Source organism: Falco cherrug, chromosome 6 (assembly GCF_023634085.1).
Source record: "Falco cherrug isolate bFalChe1 chromosome 6, bFalChe1.pri, whole genome shotgun sequence".
Lineage (NCBI taxonomy): Eukaryota > Metazoa > Chordata > Aves > Falconiformes > Falconidae > Falco > Falco cherrug.
In genome coordinates, this window is record NC_073702.1 from 62,254,706 (window position 1) to 62,275,587 (window position 20,882).

Below are 20,882 nucleotides of genomic sequence, written 5' to 3' on the forward strand. Positions count from 1 at the left end.
TGGGTTCACAGAAGCCAAACTTTTCTTTGCAAATAGTTACCTCAAATAAAGAATGGGAACCTGTTTGGATCTATTTGCAAGACCCTGAATATTTGGTTAACTGCTTGGGTGAAGAAAATGATGGCATGTTCTTGAAATTCCAAGAAGGACTTTGATCTGCTTTTCCCAGGCAGCTGGGCAACAAAAGGAGTAGGACACTTCCGTAATCAGAAGTAAATCACAGGGAGTTGTCATTGCTGGGGGCCCTGGCTGCTTGTGTTCAGCTGCAAACTCTGTTTTCTGAACAAAACAGTGAAGAAGTGTCTGTGAACCTACACAAGACAGAGCACAAATTAATTACTGAAAAGCCTCCTAAGTCTGCTGTACATCAAGTGCTGAAGCAGTTTATTCTTTACATGAAGTAAATTTACTCTCAGAAAAGCTTCAGTTAATTATTGTTATAATTGCTACTCAGGATTGTCAGAAGCTGTTAATTGTGTACCATGGTTTTCAAAATGTGTTCATTTCTCCTTGGGAACAATGTCAAAACTCCCTGTAAATCCAAAATTTTGGGAGCAAAATGTTTCATTCTTTTTTGTCTATTTATATACAATTTATCCTATATAAGACTTGTCCAAATGCTTTTATATGTACTGTAAGAACTTATAAAAAGTTTAATGTGAACTTTATTTTAAAAATCAAGTCATCTAATTGTAGTATACTAGTAATATTCTAGTAATTCTAGTATTTAACACTAATTCACATTGCTTTATAGACAGGCATTTTCAGATTAAGTGTTCCTAATTGAAGGTTCCAGTGAAAAACGTGGATTTTGGTGACCCCTAGGTTTTTCTCGCAGAAACAACTTTAACACTTTCTAATTATTCCCTTGAGCTATATGGCAGTGAATTTCATTGCACCCTCCAGCCCTGAAAGTGCTGATTTCCGCTGCACAGACAAGAGCTTGCCTGTATGGGGTGTTTTCTAGCATTTTATTTCAGTTCTGTTCCTCTCCTTTCTACAGGGGGTCATCCCAGGGAGTCATGCAGGAGGCATCTGTAGACTGGAGAGAAATGATAACTTTTAATGCCATCTCATGGTTATTTCGTCATAGTTTTCATACGCAGAGCACGTTCAGACAATGCTACTGTGTTTTCCTTGCAAGCACAGCAAATAACAGTTTGTTATGTTTTTTTAATGGCAGTCAGATTCTAGAGAGGAAGAGTTTAGAGAAGGGTATTACTACGAGGAACCACTACCATCTGAGCCCCAGTTATAGAAATGGTATTCTTCGTACCAGCAAGTGCTAAGAAGGCTTTCACTTCATTTCCTAAAAACTGTCGGGTGTCATACATCAGCGTTGCATTATTCTGTAGTGTCAGCACAAAGTCAGTATACGTCTCTGCCTATTCTAGCATCTTGGGCGATAAATTCATCCTCATGGAGAGTTTGTGTCTGTTTCTAAATCACATCTAATTAACGTTTTGAAGTAATGTATCTTTTCTGAGTTTAAAAGTAAATTAAATGTTTTCTTGCTGACTATGTCTATTAGTCTTCTTTATTCATTCCTTCAAAAGCTTAATCAGGTCAGAAAAATCAAACCTAGTGAATTTCCTGAAGAAATAAAAGATTCAGGTCTATTCACTCTCACTTAAGCAAAGCAGTTATTATTGTGTAAAATATTAAATTTCTCTTAAATAAATAGGAGAGGAAATAAAGCTCTTGCTTGAAGAAGGAAGAAAACATCAGTATGTAACTACTCCCTCAGGTTTCCTGCTTTTCATGCAGCACATCCATTATTGACAATGAATCCTGGAATTATGATATTTTACTTAATAGATATTTTTTACAGTTGAATAAATAGCCTCTTTACATACCTCAATAAAAAATCCAAAAGCAAAAAAAATATTAAAACCTCCTTTAATATTAACTATATTCTCAATTCTCAATTAACAGTTCTCAATTTCTAATTTTTATCTTCAGAACTCTTCTTTTCCCTCTGATTTTTCTTTTCCTTTCCCTCTCCTCATCATTTTGAAATAAAAGCAATGTTACATGAGTGAGGTTTATGGCAGCAGTTCCCTGTTACTGTCCTACCTGACTTAGGACACTCACATACCATGAGTTCACAATAGTTCATACATTAGTAGATTATTTCTGTTTCTTTTTTCTCCTCTACTTGTTACGGCAATCTCGTTAGATCAAGGTAAAGGTTAGTGTATGCACAGGAATTACTCTTTTTCTTTGTTATGAAGAAAGCATTAAACAAGAAGTAACAATAAGCTACTTTTACAACCGGATGTGCCAAAAGCACGTAAGCAGCTGAAATTCAGTAAAGTGTTGATAGTGGTAGAATGAAAACTATTGCCTCAGATCAAAAGAGGTTGTTGAAATGATGTAGGAAAATGAGTTAAATCTGCACAGAGCTTCATAACAGAAGTTGTAACCTGCACATAGATTTCATCATGAAACCTAGGTAAGACTGATCCTCCTTGTCTTGACTTTGGTCCCTTTTTCAATTTATGCAACTTTCAGATACTGCCTGGAAATTCCAAGAAAAAAAAATAAAGGCTGATTAGTTTAACGACATGCTGTTGGTTCTGTTAAATAAACTTTCTCCGTATGACTCTGCGTCAGCATTCTTTTGGTTTATTTCTTTAACTGTCTTTGTTCTGATCACAGGAGCAGGGTGACTGACACGATGGCATTTTCTCCATTTTACATCTCCATCTCAATGCCCATTCCTCTCTCTTGGGATCACAACAGTATCTTGTATGTTGTTGCCTTCATCTGTGGCCAGCATAGCTGGGTGTATGCATTTGTTTTGCCTGTGGTATGATCAAAGAAAGAAAGTCCCAAAGCTTATCATGCTTTATTAACATTTACTATTGACATTTCTTTTATCAATTCATTATAAAAAAACATTAATTTATTCTGAAGTAATGCCTAAAAGCTCAAATACCTAGGCAAAGCCCAGAATGCTAACAAGGGCACACACAGACGATTAATGCATTTACAATCTAAAAATAAAGACAACAAACAACAGATGGACATAGCCGTGTCCCAGAGAAAAAGGAAATAAGGAGACAGAATTAGTGTGATAGACAATGATCACAGCAATGACTGTTGATCTGCTGGCAAGTGGTTTACATGTATCATAGCATAGGGTTGTCTGAAGAAGGGATTTGAAGAAGAAAAATGATCTTGCTTTGTAGGTATTTAGAAGGAATTTCTCTTAGGCATGATGAAGAATATCATAAGAGAGTGATAAAAGATTACATGAAGGTCACTTAAAGGTCCTTAATGCTAGACAAAAGAAAAGAGGTAGGAGGAAACTGTCTAAACCTTGAAAGTGCAGGTAAACTTCCTTCTGCCAAACCAAGACTTGGACAAGCAAAGGGTATTTGCTTCACAGGTTTAAGGGAGAAAAAGACAAGTGTGTTGATCATGTTCTGGGAGACCCATAGAAGACTTCGTATCAACTGATACACAAATTAATTGATGGCCTCTACATCAACAGACTCTAGAATTTGTTCCTCCCTGCTCTTTTTTAGTGTTTTTATTAAGTGTTACTTATAAGAACAAAACTTGGAAGGTCATAGTTTCAGATGACTACAGAGCAGGGAGGGAGAGACTGGGATGTTAAGCTCACTGAAGTCCATGGATGTGTTGTTTAGCCCAAAGACTGCAGAAGAGACACAGATCAAAACCTCCAGACCTAGATGTGTCATTTGGCTCTGGCTCAGCTACCAGAGTCAGTCTCTCTGTTACTCTTCCTCTATCGCCCTAAGCGTTTGCTCTTCTCTAGTCACCACAATGATGTTTAATGTCTTTTTCTGGCAAATACACAGCAATGGTGTTAATGAGACACAAGACAACAATCTCATAAAACCAGTAGGCATTTTTAAGAAAATAACAATAGCACACAATCACAATTACCCATCCTTGTTTTCAGAACTCATGCTTACCATGGGAGAAACATTAGTAATGAGACAGAGAATAAGTACAAGGAGGCAGAAATTGTAATAAAATGTTCCTAACACAGTTCCAGTCACAAAACTCAGAATGAGAGCTTGGTAGTTAAGCTCTGTCCAAGAGCTACTGACATCCCAAAGAAAACTCTACAGCCACTCAGATCCTAGAGGAGTTTTGACATATGATTTTTATATAGGTTGCCTTCAGTTCATTAGTTTTTATATGCACATAGCATGTAAATAAGTATATGAATAAAAGGTATTGCTATAGAGTTGTTGGTTTTTTTCACTAGAAATGTATCCTGAGTGATGTTCTTGTGAAAATCTGAAAGCTAAATTTCACTGTATTGTTTCCAGAATTTTGCTGAGATGCATTTTTTTAAAATTTCCCAGCACTGGATTCTTTGTTTTAATTACTTGCTTGCTTCTGAGATGACAATCAAAGAAAAAGATTTACTTTTATATTTTCTTATTGCAGGTTTTTCACCTATAAGGACAACAGATTAACAATGGAACCATCAGGTACAAAGGGTTTTATTTTGCTGTAAATACTTCACTTGAGTACGTAGCTTCCCTGAAGGATTGTGAAATCAAAGATAGTGACACATTCATAACTACTTACCCGAAATCAGGAAACAATGGAATTGTTACTAAAGGAGGGGGAAAGTCTGCCTTTATTCAGCTACCTAACTGCAGAAGTACCTAGGGTTGTTACCTTTGCTTTTAGACCTGAATCATCTCTGAGTACATGCAGTGTAGCTTTAAGTATAAACCCTGGTCAGCCATGGCCTGAACAGCCCACACACGAGGTTCCTGCTCAGGTCCAGCTGAACGGGTCTACCTCATTCCTGGGCTCAGTCATGCAGGTGTACCCTGAGCAAGCTACACGCAAACCAAACCGACCTCCTGTGCCTCTCAAAACACATAGGTAGTTTTGGTAGGGCTGGGTGCATGAGTGCTGGAGGTGGTTGTGGGATATCTGGAGTGATTTGTGGGCTCACATGGCGGTGTTTTGGGGGTTGCTGCATCCAAATTACAATCAAGCAGGAGATCAGAGCAAATGTGAGTCAATGATACATACCTCCTTTCAAAGGTAATAAATTACTATTTACCTACCTAGCAATAGGGGACACTGCTGTGATGAATTCTGCATTCCTATTTCTGAAGCAAATGCAACTGAGCAACCACCTGGATTCACCGTCATCTTGCATGATATCTAAAGTCTTGACATGCCTAGACCTGTGTATTTCCACACAGGTTCACTTTATGCTCTAAAAGTGGTCTACGCATTTTTCAAGACTCCATTTCTTTAGTGATTAGTAATTAATGACTTGATCATGCATTCAGCGGTGATTTATGACTAAAGCTTTCACATCTCAGCTACTAATCTGTGCTTGTACTTTCAAGGCCTCTGCTGTGCTAGCCTGCTTGTGCTCTTGGGAACCTCTGCCATCATCCTTTCATTTTCTTCAGCAGCCTTCAGGACGTAGCCTTTGGATAACGTAACCAGTGTTTTGTTAGCATACATCCTTTTCCATGTGCTTCAATGATACAGTCAGATCATCTTTCCTTCTGGAACTTTGCATCCCCAATACCAAGAAAACAAGTTAAAAAACAACCCCTTCTGTGACTTGTGTAACCACCGCATCCCCCGACCTTCGAGTCGTCACTGGTCCCCTCGTGGAAAGTTCCCTTTTCCACATGCACGTATTTACCCTGGCCACAGAAAAGGTAAAACCAGTTCAAAGTCAGAAGCCTAATGCAGGCCTTTTGCTGAGTTTGCTGTAAGTACGAACAGAACTCCTGATTACAAGTAGGACCTTGATCTTTACTCTTTTTTCCGAAGATGGGAAGTCCCAGCATAGTAATACAAGCCACGTAAACCTCACACTACACTGCCACAGCCCAATGGTATCAGCTCACTCGATCAGTTCCAGATTCCAGGAACACGTACTGCAGAAAGTAAAACTGAATTCACGGTGATAAATGCGTTTGCGTCAAACAACTGAAAAGCCTCTCCCTCCTACTCCAAGCCAAGTTGCAAGGCTCTGAAGGGCTAATAAAAAAAAAATAATAAAAAAAGTGAAGTAGCATTTCACACCCTGTCAAATTCTGCAAGAAGAGAGGGAGAACACTCACATGACAGCTCTCCCTCAGGATCTAGGGCATCAGCATCTTGGATCCACGCAGAGTCTACTGCCTTGTCCAACAAGCTTTGAATCTGTTTCAGCAACCACACAGTTTAAAACGTGGAGGTAGCCTGACGGTTTTAAGTCCCCTAGGAGAAGGGCAGAAGTTGATTCTCCCCACAGGAGATGTATTTCGAGCTCTCCATTTTTGGCCAAAGGACAAGGAAAAAAAACCCCAAAACCCTAGAGACACATACTAGGAGTTTGTTTGCTTTAAAGCAGATCGTAAAACAATCCTAATTTGGATGCAAAATCCTAGGTTTTGCAGCATACCCAAGATTGTATTCCCCTACAACACCATCCTCTGAATTTTACTAGAGCTCAGGCACCACTATTGAGAAAGTTCAGCATGAGCAAAACTAGATTAGCTCCGGTTGTAGTGCAGTGTTGCAACCCATAACAGTCTCCCTACATGCATTACAGGGTACGCTTTGGACTTCGTTAAAAGCAAGGTACAAGCAAGGCTGTCAGCACCATAATTCTGAATTACTAAAATCTCATCAAAGTTCATCAATGGAATTTTATTAGATTAATATGAATCAGACTTCAATCTAATCCAAAGTGCATAAGTAAACTTTAAATATCTCACCTAAACTTCTACCACCAAAGAAACCTTACCTCATTCCATTTCAGCAATCTAAAACACGCAAACATAGCCGAGCTTACTCTCAGTCAAATTCCCTTTTATTTCACAGATGTTAATTGCTAACAAAGCTAAATGAATCTGAAGTTCAGATTGAGTCACTGAAACTTGTTCCAAAGACTTGGAGGAACAGACTTTATGCAATTTTTTGTCACTTCAAACCTTATTTCCTCTGCTTTGAAATATAAGATGTAACAGTGAAAGTGTTTTCACATTTTAACATGTTTCAGCTACAGACCCTCTGCCTGAAAACCAATAAATATGTTAGTGTGAAAACAGACTAGAAAATTTCATTAATCTAGAAATGCCATTAACAAGAAACATTTTTTCATACGTACATCATTCTTGTCAGTGACCCACTTGGAAAATTTTCTCAGATTACCACATTTTGCACAGACTACACTGCATTCTTGGATTCAGTTCAGATGTAAAGAGAACTAATTCACTCCTATGAAAAAATGCCAGTTTTAAACATACATTGCTGAAAATGAAAAGCAGCCTTAGGAGTTAAATATTTTTATGCAGCTGAATTGAGACATACCAGAAGTAAATTAAGACCAGTACTGAAGAGCATTTTAAAGCATCCTAGCAATTACACAGGAAGCTGGATGTAGTCACTATGAATCTTTCAATCCAACTGTATCTTTGGAAAATTCAGATTTAATATCACATTAGCTCACATTTTTTTTAACATATTTGGTAACTGCTGGAACACAGATCTCGCTTATTGCTTTGAAACATACAACATTATCATTGAAAACTAGATGCTTGTTTAGAGCTCTTAGTAGCCAAAATTAAAAAGATCAAATAGAGGACAGTAGGAGCAAAGGCACATGGTTAATTTATAAAAGTATTTACAAGGTACTTGAACATTTATTTCTACCTAATAGAAACTCATTCATCTTGAATACAAAACGAAAAGACTACTGAAAACATGTTAAAGGAGATCATCCTAAACAGGTGTTCTCAAGCGATATGAGCAGAGAATCTTATACACCATTAAATTATTTCCGGAATTAAATTCTGAATACAGTATTTCCAAATATTGAATTCATAAATTTATTATTCCTCTAAACACTGCAATACTTTAGTGCAACCCTCTTCAAAGGTTGAAGCTGGTGCAGTTAAGGCAGTCTACGAACAGTATTTCAAAATTCAGCACACAGTGTTTAATCATTGAGGCGCCTGGTGGTTCTCTATTTGGAGAGTTGTCTTTTGAAACCTTCATCCATAGTCATCCTTCTAGCTGATGGAGTCTCAAACACTGCATGTTTAAACACCACAGTTCTCGCAGTGTTTTGGGGTTTTTTTGGAGGTGGGAAGGGAGGAGTCGTCTAGCATCAAGCTGTTGGCTCCATACACAACTCTGCAGGATGGTTAACATCCGTGAGTTGATGTGTAGCTTTCCTGTACATTGTGCATTTATAAGCTGCCAACACGATGCTTCTAAAACAACACCCATTACATTCAGACCTTTAAGAACCCTATAAATCCTGGTACTGCACTTCACTTATTATGTTTCCTCTCTGAACAAATCAACCAAACTTTTCAAGAGGACTTCCACCTCATTCTGATTTTTTCCCCACAGATTTGAACTAGTCATTTTGAAACTACTGTACTCAAGGACAGCAGAAGATTTTATGTAGTAGTTCTACTACTATGTAGTGGTATGGAAAGCATTTCCATTCAACTTTATTAAAGTGATGCCTTATTAAAAGGTGACTAGAACTGCCTATCTACAGCTGCTAGGTTGGGGTACCAGAACTGACTTCAAGTGTTACAAAATTCCACACAAGAAAAAAACATAAAAAAAAAATAACTGCATAGTATGTGATCCCTTTTATTCACCAAAGCTGCCCATGTATATCCCAGGTGGAAGATAGCAGAACAGCTGCTCAGCCTTCAGAGGCAGGTGTCTTCAGTACTTGCTATAACATCTTTCCATCTTGCTCGTTGTCACGTCTCTTCAAAGGACAATTACAGAAGTGGGAGGGAAAAAGTAAGAGCAAGTAGAATAGCATTTTCAGACAGATCAAAATTTCTAAAATTTTTCATCTGAAATATTAAAGTTAATTTATTTATTATGAAAGTCAGCAGAAGACCATTCTCCTGGATTTAAAATATCTTGGTTATTTTCTTTGGGGGAAAAAAAAAAAAAAAAAAAAGAAAACCAATACACACTACTAAAACCACAGATACTGTGGCTTTCCTGCCTGTCCCCTCTCTGCTTACATATGTCCATACTGATGACAGAGCCAGTTCAAAAAAGTCTAATCGCTATCTAAATTAACAGGGTTGTAGTCAGGGTCATCCTCTTCATCCTCCAACTCCAAATCATCCATTTCTTGGAATAAAGATTCATCGACCTCCACACTGTTTCCAGCTGCAAAGAACAGAAAAATAATTTATTTTCATGCAAGTAGGAAACCAGTACCTAACTACAAAATAAACAATGCTTTTTTGTATTTATTCTTCAATGTAGGTAGCTGATAACTGACTTAGACATGTGGCTTTTCCTTTTCCATTTTATCTTTTTACAACTAAAGTGAAACTTTTTTCCCTCATACCAAAACTCAGACAAGACAAAAGTCACACAGGACCTCAGAATGCACTGGGAGAATTTATAGATCCTAGAAGCAGAGATCTTTTCTCCCAGGTACCATCAAAGTAGGAGCTCAGGATCTCAGGTGCTGGAATAGTTACAATCATAGCCACAAAAACACAGGGTTTATTAAAAAAAAAAAGACACCCCCCCAAAAAAACCCAAACAACCCTTACACACCATTTTATATGCCTACATACATACATTTGCTTTCAGATTTAAATTTTAAAAGCTTTGTATGGTTTCACACTTTCTTCTGAAAAAGATGATGCTGACCTAAGGATAAAACTGGAGGATTATTGCTGTTTTGTTTGTGACTATCATCAGTGACATCCTCTGGCCACTAAGTAATGTTGTTTTCTTTCACTAGATTTGAAAGAGCCTTTAAAACCATCTCCTTCTAAAAGATAACAACATTATCCTGTTTAAACTGTAAAAATTAGAATTACTTATTACACAGTATTGCAATATTAAATTGCAGTTAGTAACCTGTTGCATTGTTGATAGAATGCAAACAGCAATAAGAACAGGAGTTTTTAATCACAATAGAAACAGGATTAAAAATTAATCCATTAATCGCAAGTCATTTGGGCACAGAGCCCAAATACAGAGGTCTATCAACAACCCAGCTTCACTTCAGACATTTTAGAGGAAGACAAGTTTAAATTATGCCCCCTAACTAAAAGAAACTCAACTCCCTCATTACTACCATTTCAAGTTTATACTCACTGATGTTCATAAATGACTTTTACATTGTAACTTGAAGAGAAAATTGTTGACTCTTCCACGTGTGTTTTGCAATACCAGTAGATAATGCAGCTACATTAAATAGCTGTCTTAACTCAAAAATCAGTCTTTTAAACAAGGATATTAAAAGACAGTACAGAAAATTAAGTTGATAAGTGACTGTGAGTAGATTTAGTTGATTTATCTCCAACATATTTTCCAAGTTTAACATCTTTTGGCACAGGTTTACAAAATTTTCAGCTGGCACCAGGTCAGACATTTTCAGTAAGACAATAAATAAGTGTGCACAAAACCATTAAGAACTGGGTTGCACAGATGCAATCAGCATTTCATTTAACACCAATTGTAAACATCTTGCAGGTCAAGATTCAGAAAGGAGACAGAATTTCAAGATCTGTGCTTGAAGTCCGGGGTAAGAAGGCTGGCGGTTATGTCTTTTTTGGTTTTGCTTTACTTGTTTTTGGTTCTGCTTCCAGTCCAAAAACTTGAATAGAAGCAACAGAAGTAAAACCAACTCAAGCTCAAAACTGCAAGTAAGTACACTTCAGCATCTTGAAACTGTTCTGTTTGTTTTTTGAAAGAAACTAAAAGCACTTCAATTTGCAAAACAATACTTTTAAAGTTCTTCTAATGTAAAAAGTGGTATCAAGGTAAGATACTAGGACAGAAATATAATAAGAGATTTTGCTTAGGAATTTTGACCTATTTTAAGCCACTGTCTTTCAGTTGTGGAAACAAACAGAAATTTACCTTCCTCCAAGAACTGGATGTCAGAGGTGTCAAGGTTGTGATCCATTTCAAACAGCTGCTTACCTACAAATAAAAGTAAAAAATAACATATTAGCAAGTCAAAATCTGAAATACTGACCAACCTAAGGCAACAATAGTTAGCACATGTATTTTAGGCTTTTAAAATTAACCATTTTGAGCAGGGTGAGGTGGGCTTTTTTTGTTTGTTTTTTGTTTTGTTCTGGGTTTTTTTAAGCTACTTATTCTGTAAGTTCCCCGTTCTAATTTTTTGAGTATTCATCCAGGTTTCTTCCATGCCAGCAGGCTTCCTGCTCTCACATGTGAACGGGTTACTGTTTCTTACAGTCACTAAGGCTTTAATAATGGGGGTTTGGAAATTTTACACCATATTGCCCCAGAGCCTGTGATCAGTTGTTACTGCTTCAGTCCTCATCTTGTATTCCACAAGAAATCCTCTGTGGGAACAAGAAAGGAAATTAGCTGCCTCCTCCATCAGTCCTCCTCATTCAAAAAGCAACTTGGATCTACACACAAATCACCAGCTTCTATACACACGTATCTGTGAAGGAAATACTACACAAAGCAAAGTAGAAGCCTTTCTAATTGGGAGGTAGGGGAAGAAAAACTCAGGACTTTCCACATAAACCATAATCTGTCTATATTTGCACTGCTTATGCAAGCTTCTGCCAGCAAGACTGGTTGGTGTTCACAGTAAAACATTTAAGACACCTTTTACTTCTACTGGGGTTACACTCACGACATCTGAGAATAAATCTGGGTTTAGTTTTGTAAAGAAAACTAAACCAGACTTGTATAGAGGAAAACAGACACAGCATGTTAACAATTTTAAGAACAAGAAAACTAGAAGCAGCCTGATTTCTACTATTTCAGCTTTGCAGATTCCCAAATGCATTCCCTTCAGAGGGGAAGCAAACATGTCCCCTACCCTGTACAGCTTTTCATGAAACTACCTACCATTAAAATTTCTATCTCTCTGTCAAATTTCATCCAAACTAGTCAAAAGTTTCAAAAGCCTTCAGAAGGTTGGAGAAAACATAACAGAGACACAGCATGATCACATGGTCATGTTTTCTCAGGTAATCAGGTTAAAAAGTAGATCCAGCGTCACAGGAGAACAGGTCCAAAGCTAAGCCATGGAGTGTGGAGGAGAATGCCCAAGATTACTTCTATTATGAGAACCTATAGGTAAGAAATTTCCTCCACATTTTGCCCACTGGATACAGAATTTGCTTTCTGCTGGACAGACCGTGATCTGCAAAACACAGAGCCCAAAACCACTGATATGACAAGCTCTTCCCCAAAAATATCAGAGCCATTCTCACTAGGCATTGTTAAGCTTGTCACAGCAGCAGCCAGCCTCTGTGTTGCTTCAGTCCTGCAACAGCATCCCAAACTGCCACATGCGCTTGAATAATCTAAAGTCACTGTATGACCCAGTGCAATAAAGGCAAAAATCAATAAACTGATGTAGATTCTTTCTTTCTGTTGTTTAACAAACCCCAACTATCTCTACCAGAATAACACCTGTCAGTAGCAGCTCCAATTGATATACTGTCCAGCACAGAACAAAGAAGCTTAAACGCACATTTTGGGAACTTTTATGCCTTCAGCAGAAATCCTGTATCTATTAGCTTTGTATTTAGCCCAAATTCTGCACTCAAAGATTTCACATGACATGGAGTACAATAATGAAATACTGCATTAAGAGCTGTAGTCCAATAACATTGCAAAAACTTCAGGACCAGTTTTAAGTCATACCACTTAATTTATTTTTGCCCGCTTGTTCTTCTTCTTTCATTTTTTTCCTTTTTATTTCTAGGAGTTCTGCATCAAACTTTGCTTTCCAATTTAGGAAGTTCTCAATGGTAACAGGAGTGCCATGAAAACGTTGCTGAAAGAACAGAAAACAAGGATGCAAACATAACTTGCAAATCTACAAGTAAAGACGACCATTCTCATAATTATTTAAATCACAACATTCCAGAAGCACTGCTTGCTGTGAAGTTATTCTGAGAAATTAATCCTAACCCTGAGAATATACAAAGAACACATTCTTACTGTTTTTTTGTCATGGGACTCTCCCTTCAGAGAGCTGCACTGAGGTGGAAATTCTTACAGAAAAGCCCTGCGTACTAGTATTGGACGTACAATGCAATAATTAGGAACACACCACTAATACAGGTTAACCATAAGTACACAGAACTTCTTATCAACTCTTAACTGCAATCTACACTGAAATATTGTCTGTTAAAATACATAAGCCCTTCTGTCTTGTTCAGACAGAAAAAAGGATATTTTTTTCCAGCTATTTTTCTGCCATTTTCAGACATACTAAACCTTCCAAGTACCATCACGCTCTATTTCTCAGGAAGGAAGTGAAGACTCAGTTGTTGGACTTATGGCACATTCCATGAATGGAAAAACTATTTCACAGTGGCTGGAAGAAAAGACAGGAGCAGGGAAGACAAACCAGTCTTGAAGACTGGTCCCACTGCTTCCACCCTACCTGCTCAGTCTAGCAAGGAAGACAGACTTCCTCAGACCATGCAGCCTGCATGCAGCACGCCACATTCTAGGCCTTTTTTTGCTCCCCATTCCTTCTTGCCTCTTCAAGCAAAAAACTGGCTACAGCGACTTTGATTTCATTTGGGAAAAACCTCTGCCCCTGCCTTAGGAAGTAATGCTAGAAATGATCGTAAACATGCAATAAATCTCTGAAAAGACTGCCTTAGAACACGGAGGGGGGAAAAAATTATCAGTTAAATGCACTAAAGAATCTTCTAGCCCTTCAGTTTTAAAATGTGTCAGCTTTGGGACTGATGTTCCTCTCCCAGCATAACTGAGAATTTCTCCTGCATCAAAACCATGCATTTAAAAAAAGTGGGAAATTTTTACTTGAAAACATTATTTTTACATACTTTCTCTTCTTCTTCTGCTTCTCTTTCTTTCTGTTTCTTTTCCTCTTCTCTTCGTGTTTTTATTTGATCCACTATTTCATTTAATTTCTCCTGTACTGCTGAGACTAGAGTGAAGATCATTACCATTCCTAAATTTTCTTCTGCCTACAACACAAAGAAGTCAACTTCAAACAAGGAGAACCTCAAACCTTCAGCAGCTGAATTCCATTGAGTGTGTTGAGAAAGCAGTATGCCGTGAAAAGGCAGGTAACACAGCTGAGGTGCTCTGCGCCAGCCTCAAAAGCTGGCTGTAAAATTCAAGTCAACTGCCCAGTTAAAGTTACTCCCAAACGGGTGCGCAGCAAAACACAAATGATGAACACCTCTGTTCAGGTTATCAACATATTATAGACATCTGGAAGGCTTTTTCATGAATAAAACAAAACTTATATTAGGAATACAACTCCAAGATATGAGTATCATAAATCATAAGAGACAACAGGACAATAGTCACTCAGAACTCCTGCTTTCCTGAAATGGCTTATTCCTTAATGCCACTCTATGCCCCTTTGAATTGGGACAGTTTCCCAAAAAACCCCAAAAACATAAGTTGATGGAAGGAAGGTTATATGAAATAAACCGGAAGGAACGTACATCTACTTAACATATTACAGTCATTTTAAGGCAGGGGGGACTTGTCAAGAATTCCTGAAACAGAGGAAGTGTTTCCTTCTCACTCCTTCACAATGCAAAATCCCAAAGGTTGAAGAGATCCACCCCCTCAAACAGTTATGTTATTAGAAAGAATCAAAAAAATCAATGTAGCATTTTTTAATCTTTCCAAAGAAAATTAAAGTGGCTTATTTCCACAAATACTATATATACAGTTAAACAAATTCACCTTAAACTAGAACTGCAAAAGCTGGGAAGACCTAGAGCACTTCCGTTTCATTATTGTATCTGTGCACACTGAATTAGCCCTATATTTTACCTCATTATCATAATTTACCTCAATATCATTTACCAAACTCAAACCTCAAAGTCAGTCCCTACAGTATGGAATAGGTTTCAAATCAGTAGCACACATCTCAGAACATAACTGATTTGAGAGAGAACTTCTGGCTAAAGTGTGAAGTAATATCAAGCCGAACAGAGATATTAAGTGTTCCTTACCTGTTGTTCTAGTAGCTTTATTATGTCCATGACATCATTATCATCAAGATTCTCCTGTGACACAATTTCATAAAGTGGAGTTTCATCAGGATATTTTTCTCTATAGGTAAACTTAAGGGTTGTTTGGACAGCTACAAGATGAAAAAGCATATATTCTTACAGTGTTAACTCTGTAACTTTCATTGTATATTTTTCTATTGCATCAGCAGCCTAAACATTTTAATATATAAAATACTCTTGTCTAAAAGGAACGGTCATCTTACTTTTTACATTTTAACAGATGTTAAACTATATGAACAGATTTAAATATAATGCAAGAGTTCTGAGAAATTAAGATTATGTTTATCCTTATAATACCCAATTATTAAAGGCTATTAATGGGAAAACCTTCTGTGGTACAGTGGGTACTACAGCAGTAACCTCTTTTCCCTCATATTCCACTTAAAGCTGGAGAAAATGAGGAACAGTCCTAACAACAGATCTAGAGAGAATCTTAGCATATTAATGCATCAAATACTGTGTGTCTGGCTGGGGTATCAACCTCCGTGTTGGGTACCAGAGCTCCACACAAATCATATGACAAGGACACAATGCCCAGTAGAAGTTATTATTAAGCAGAGAACTGGCTGAGAATGCATTCAACCTGAAGCCACCCAGAGCCAGGATAACAGAAACAAGGCAAAAGAGAATCAAGTTCCTTTCAAATATACTGCCAGAATACCAGGGGGAAAGCCGCCTTTTAGTTCCAGACTCACGGTTCTGGCAGTCCAGCAGTCTCTTTAACACAGACACCTGCTCCAAGCAGGACTTCCTCCTTTAAAACCGAAGCAGACAGCACCAGTTTCTTCCTTCTGATCCAGTAACCCAGAAGAGCAGCTCTCAAACTTACTTGGGGCAAGGCTTGCTTACAAAAAGCCCATGCAATCACCGATACCAACAAATACATAGGGAGTCGGGACCCACAGCTCTTCACGCTGAAACTGCTCTTGAGGACTGCATATTCACAGTACACAGACTCAGCTCTCCCAAGTGGCTGGCATACATACAGTGGCTAGAAAATCACCTCACAACATGGCTGTAAACTACTACGGGGATGATGACAATCCATAATACTTTCTGAAGCTATGCTACAAAGTATTTGAGGTTCAGCATCTCAGAAAGTAGCCCTAGTGAGAGTGCACAGTATTTCTATGAACTAAACACAATCACCAGAATCCTTGAACTACATTTTCTGAGGAATGCTTGCTGGATCAGGCCCCCAAGAGCCTCCACTTAGGTGGAGGTATACCTAGTTGCTGGTGATAGAATTAGGCTTACACAGAAACTCCTCCTATATATGTTAAGAAACGATCAACTTACTTTCATCATTTTCTCCTGCTTCAGATGTCACAGTAATTGTGAAAGTCGTCGGCTTTTCTGACAATACTGTTCAAAGAATGAAAAAGAAAAGGAGAGATTCCTTAAAATCAGACAGCAAGTTCTTCACATCATTAAAACTGAACTTCTCAAAGACAAATGAAACAAGGATGCTCCTGATACAGTGTTAAGCATCTTTTTACACTATTAATAAATACTTCTTAGTAAACAGCTATTTTCCATATGATGTGATGTTTGGAGTGCTCTTTGAATGAAACCATATAATATCAAAAAGTTTCTTTCTTGGAAAGTTTTCTCGTTTGGAAGTTTCACTTTTCCAAAAAATGCAAATCCACCCACCATCAAACGACTTCTGTTCATGCACTGGATGCATGGAGAAAGTTCCCAAAGCTTATTTGCTTTACTGCACCAGGTATGTGTGATGAGCATCCACTGCACTCTTGACCCTGGGCTATTTTGTAGTATGTCTGCACCTATTTCTGTATTTAGGACAGCTTAATGTAACAAATGCTTCTTAAACCAGAAAAGAAACACATAGTGCTTTTCTTCAGGAATGTACTACCCAAGTAAGTACTAGAATGAAACTGCATGAATGAGGCAGCTAGAAGACAGACAAGCAGTTCTACAGAGATGCAAAAACCGCAAGCTCTGTGATCTAAAGTTTCACAAACTAGAAGCCTCATTGCACAATTGTGGGTTGCAGACCCTATCCTCAGATAAGGACTGCTCTGTGTCACTGTTATAACCTGTACCAGATCTACTACATATATGCTTTCACAGTATTAATTGAATTTTGCCAAATTCCTAACATACCACCAACATTTTTCCTCCGTCTTCTTTTGGGCATAAGAGCATTACATAAACGAACAGTAACTCAGAGTAAGTATCAGCGTAGAAGCTATATGAAAGTATATTACTTCCATATTGGTATCAGTGATTCAGCATCCCCAGCTACCAGAGATCAATTCGTGTACCTTTAATGTAAAACTGAAGAATCTAAAAGCTTTTTAGATTAAAGCAAAAGCAAATGTAATGGGCAAATGTCTGTATGATGAAGTTGCTGCCAAGTAAGATACTACGGGACCTCAGGCAGAGTAGATACCGTGCAGGAAAGAAACAGAAAATACAAAATTTTTTTTCACCGTTACAATTCTTTGGATACTGAGCACCATAAATCACATCGGATTAGCTGCTACAGCAGATACTCTTAATTGACGGTAACTAGGAAGTCCTGAACATCTGACAAACCAATGTATCCATCATACGAAAGTTTTAGCAATTTAACAATTTAACACACTGCACCTGGGAACTAAAGCTGGCCTTTGCTCCACCACACGTCTGCGATGGAGCATGGCAGACATCGGCAACGCACTTACAGAGCAACCGGCACCTTCAAGCACACCCGAACGCCCGGTGCTGTGAGGGGCTGCTGCCGGACAGGACAGCCGGGCAGCGCACAGCCCATGGCCCGACTGCCACCGCCCGCGTCTTCGGAGAGGCTTCTCCAAAGAGCACCTTCCACCAGCCGCCACCCGGGGCCCAGCCGGTGCCCGCGCTGGGCGGCGGTACCACGGCGTCAAGCACCGCCCAGCCGGCCACCGGTACCGCCACGCCGGCCGCACGCACCGCCGCGCACCTGGCGAGAGCCGCCGGCAAGTGCTTTGCTTTCCCGTCCAGGGAAAACCAGAAAAAAAAAAAACAAAAAAACAAAAACAAAAAAAAAAAAAGAAAGATACCCTGAGCGCGTGCAGCTAATAGCGCGCGGCGCCCGGGCGGGCACGGCGCAGGGGGCGGCTGCGCCCGCCGGGGCCTCCCGCCCCTCCCTCACACGGCCGCGGCCGTGCGGCGCAGCCAGGCGCGGGCCCCGCCGCCGCTCACCCGTGAACGAGTCCGGGTAGATGGACTCCAAGGCCTCCAGCTCGTTGCGCTGCTCCTCGCTGTAGTCGGTCATCGTCGCCCGCCGCCGCCAACGGCCATGGGGCGCCCGCCCCCAGCCGCGACCCCCGCCCCCTGCCTCGGCCCTCCGGCCCGCGCATGCGCGCTCCGCTCCGGCAGCGGCTAGGCATGCCTGCCGCCGCCCGCGCGCCATCGGCGGTGGATGCCTTTGGGCTGGAGGGGCGGGAGGCCGCGCGGCACGTGGCGAACGTCCCGCACGGGCGCTTGCGCGCGCGCGCGCACGCTGCTCGGGCGAGGGGCCGCGCCTGAGGTGAAAAGCGGTTGTGCTTTGCCTGACTGAGCTTCGGTTGTCTTCACAGAGTGATCAAGCGCGGTGCCCTTTGGTCAGTTAATTCTTGTACTTGCTGCTGGCGCTCAGCTCTGGGCGGAACGGCCCTGGTGCGTTACCTGACCCGGCCCTGCTGGGAACGGCGGTGTTCTGAGTGCGTGAGGCTGCAGGCTCTGTTACTTAGGCTTCTGAAGGTGTGTGGACCCCCCCCTAGAGGCAGGCTTCAGAGTGGCTGTAAAAAGTGCACTGTTAGGCAGGTATTCACTCTTCATCGTTTTTTTCATTGAAAACTCTTAGGGGTCAGCAAACGGGAGGGGATTCGAAACTTCTTCTAGAAGTGGTGTGAGAGTGCCATGGAAGCAGCTGAATGCCATTTCAGCCTGAAATTGGATGTTCATTTGGTGAGCTGGAAAAATCGGTGGTACAGCTTGGAGTTAAAAAGCACTTGCAAGCTTCCCAGGAAACACTCGCTGATTTCAGAAATCCGTCGCATAAGCAGCATCGTTATGTAAGTGCAGAACGGGAGCTGCCAAGGCTAGCAGTATTGGGAGCTCCCATGCTTGGCAGGTGTTACCCGCAAGGATGAATTCAAAACTGTTGAGGGTTAAACAACAGCAGACCCTGATGGATAGCGGGTACACAGAGTAGCTTTAAAGTGCATCAGTTTGCTGGATGTATGGCTGGCACTTTGCCCCTAGGTGCCCTTTAAAAACCCAGAGTTTCCAGAAAACTTTTATTGTGGACATGAATAGAATAATTTTCACTTCAAGTGAGCAAACTGCATTTCTAAATTCATTTTGGGTAAGATGACTCAGGTTTTAGCAGACACAGGTAGACTCTGTAGTACCAGCCCATTCATTTTTCTGTAATCATGAATTCTTTTGAAAGCTGTGACTTCACTGCCAATCCATGACATGTTTCAGGGAGCAGAGGTGTGAAGGGAAATACACCAAATCACCTATAGTACTAAAGCTGTATTTGGTACTATGGATTAATATATGCTAACAGGGTTGATAGTCTATTTATAGTCTGTATATTGGTAGGCTGACTTCAGAATGACAGATACAGCTAGTACTTCCAATCAGGATTTTGAATTATAAACTATTAAAAAAAGACAGGGCAAATAGTAGGTAGGCAAAATCAGAAAACATGAAGTTTAATTTAAAAGTTAGTTTAGCAAGAAATTAAAGTAATTTGACAGTTCACTTTTTCTCTTAGCTGCAAATATTGCATCATTTTATAGTGGCACTGTAAAACACAAGAAGTGGAAAGAACCCACATAGACAGCAGTTAGTATCTTGTCATGCAAATCCAGACACAGCCTAGGGGTTTTTTTGCCAAAACTTTCAGATACACAAATCAGGTGCATGTATTACAGATTACACTTCTGTCTTACTTAAATAAAAAAACACACAAAGATTTTTAAAGTTAAATTGGACATTGTGTTTACTAATAGTGGTACTTTGCTTCCTAGGGAGATCATACGAAGAGTGCAGTTCTGTTACCTTGTGTTGGGCTTGTGTGGCAAGGTTTGGTAGTGGGGTGGGGGGCCTACAGGGGTGGCTTCTGTGAGAAGCTGCTAGAAGCTTCCCCTGATAGAGCCGATGCCAGCCGGCTTCAAGACAGACCTGCTGCTAGCCAAGGCTGAGCCCATCAGCAACAGTGGCAGTGCCTCTGGGATAATGTATTTAAAGAGGGTGGAAAAACTGCACAGCAGCAATTGCAGCTGGAGAGAGGAGTGAGAATGTGAGATTAACAGCCCTGTGGACACCAAAGTCAGTGCAGAAGGAGGCAGGAGGTGCCCCAGGCACTGGAGCAGAGATTCCCCTGCAGCCCATGGTGAGGCAGGCTGCGCCCCTCAGCCCATGGAGGGTAACGCTGGAGCAGGTACCCACCTGCAGCCTGTGGAGGACCCCACGCCGGAGCAGGTGGATACCCCAAGGAGGCTGTGACCCTGTGGGAAGCCCACACTGGAGCAGGCTCCTGGCAGGACCTGTGGCCCCATGGAGAGAGGAGCCCAGGCTGGAGCAGGTTTGCTGGCAGGACTTGTGACCCCAGAGGGGACCCACGCTGGAGCAGCCTGTGCCTGAAGGATTGTGCCCTGTGGAAGGGACCCACGCTGGAGCAGTGTGTGAAGAACTGCAGCCCACGGGAAGGACTGATTTTGGACAAGATCATGGAAGACTGTTTCCAGTGAGAGGGACTCCATGCTGGAGCAGGGGAAGAGCGTGAGGAGCCTTTCCCCTGACGAGGAAGAAGCAGCTGGAACAACGTGTGATAAACTGACCACAACCCCCATTCCACCC

General features: G+C 40.4%; 1 protein-coding gene across 2 annotated transcripts; it reads right to left on the reverse strand.

Annotated features, from left to right (window-relative positions):
• Positions 1-6,808: 6,808 nt before the first annotated feature.
• Positions 6,809-18,385, reverse strand: RWDD1 (RWD domain containing 1). 2 transcript variants are annotated; one of them, XM_055713971.1, is made up of 7 exons: positions 18,231-18,385; positions 16,335-16,400; positions 14,976-15,106; positions 13,824-13,967; positions 12,664-12,796; positions 10,885-10,947; positions 6,809-9,168 (listed from the first exon to the last, which is right to left on the reverse strand). In XM_055713971.1, the coding sequence occupies exons 1-7, from the start codon at positions 18,301-18,303 to the stop codon at positions 9,056-9,058; spliced, it is 723 nt and encodes a 240-aa protein (XP_055569946.1). In that variant the 5' UTR covers positions 18,304-18,385; the 3' UTR covers positions 6,809-9,055. The 2 variants fall into 2 exon arrangements, with proteins under 2 accessions (XP_055569946.1, XP_055569947.1); XM_055713972.1 differs by having other exon boundaries at positions 7,428-9,168; positions 14,976-15,029; positions 18,231-18,313.
• Positions 18,386-20,882: the final 2,497 nt, after the last annotated feature.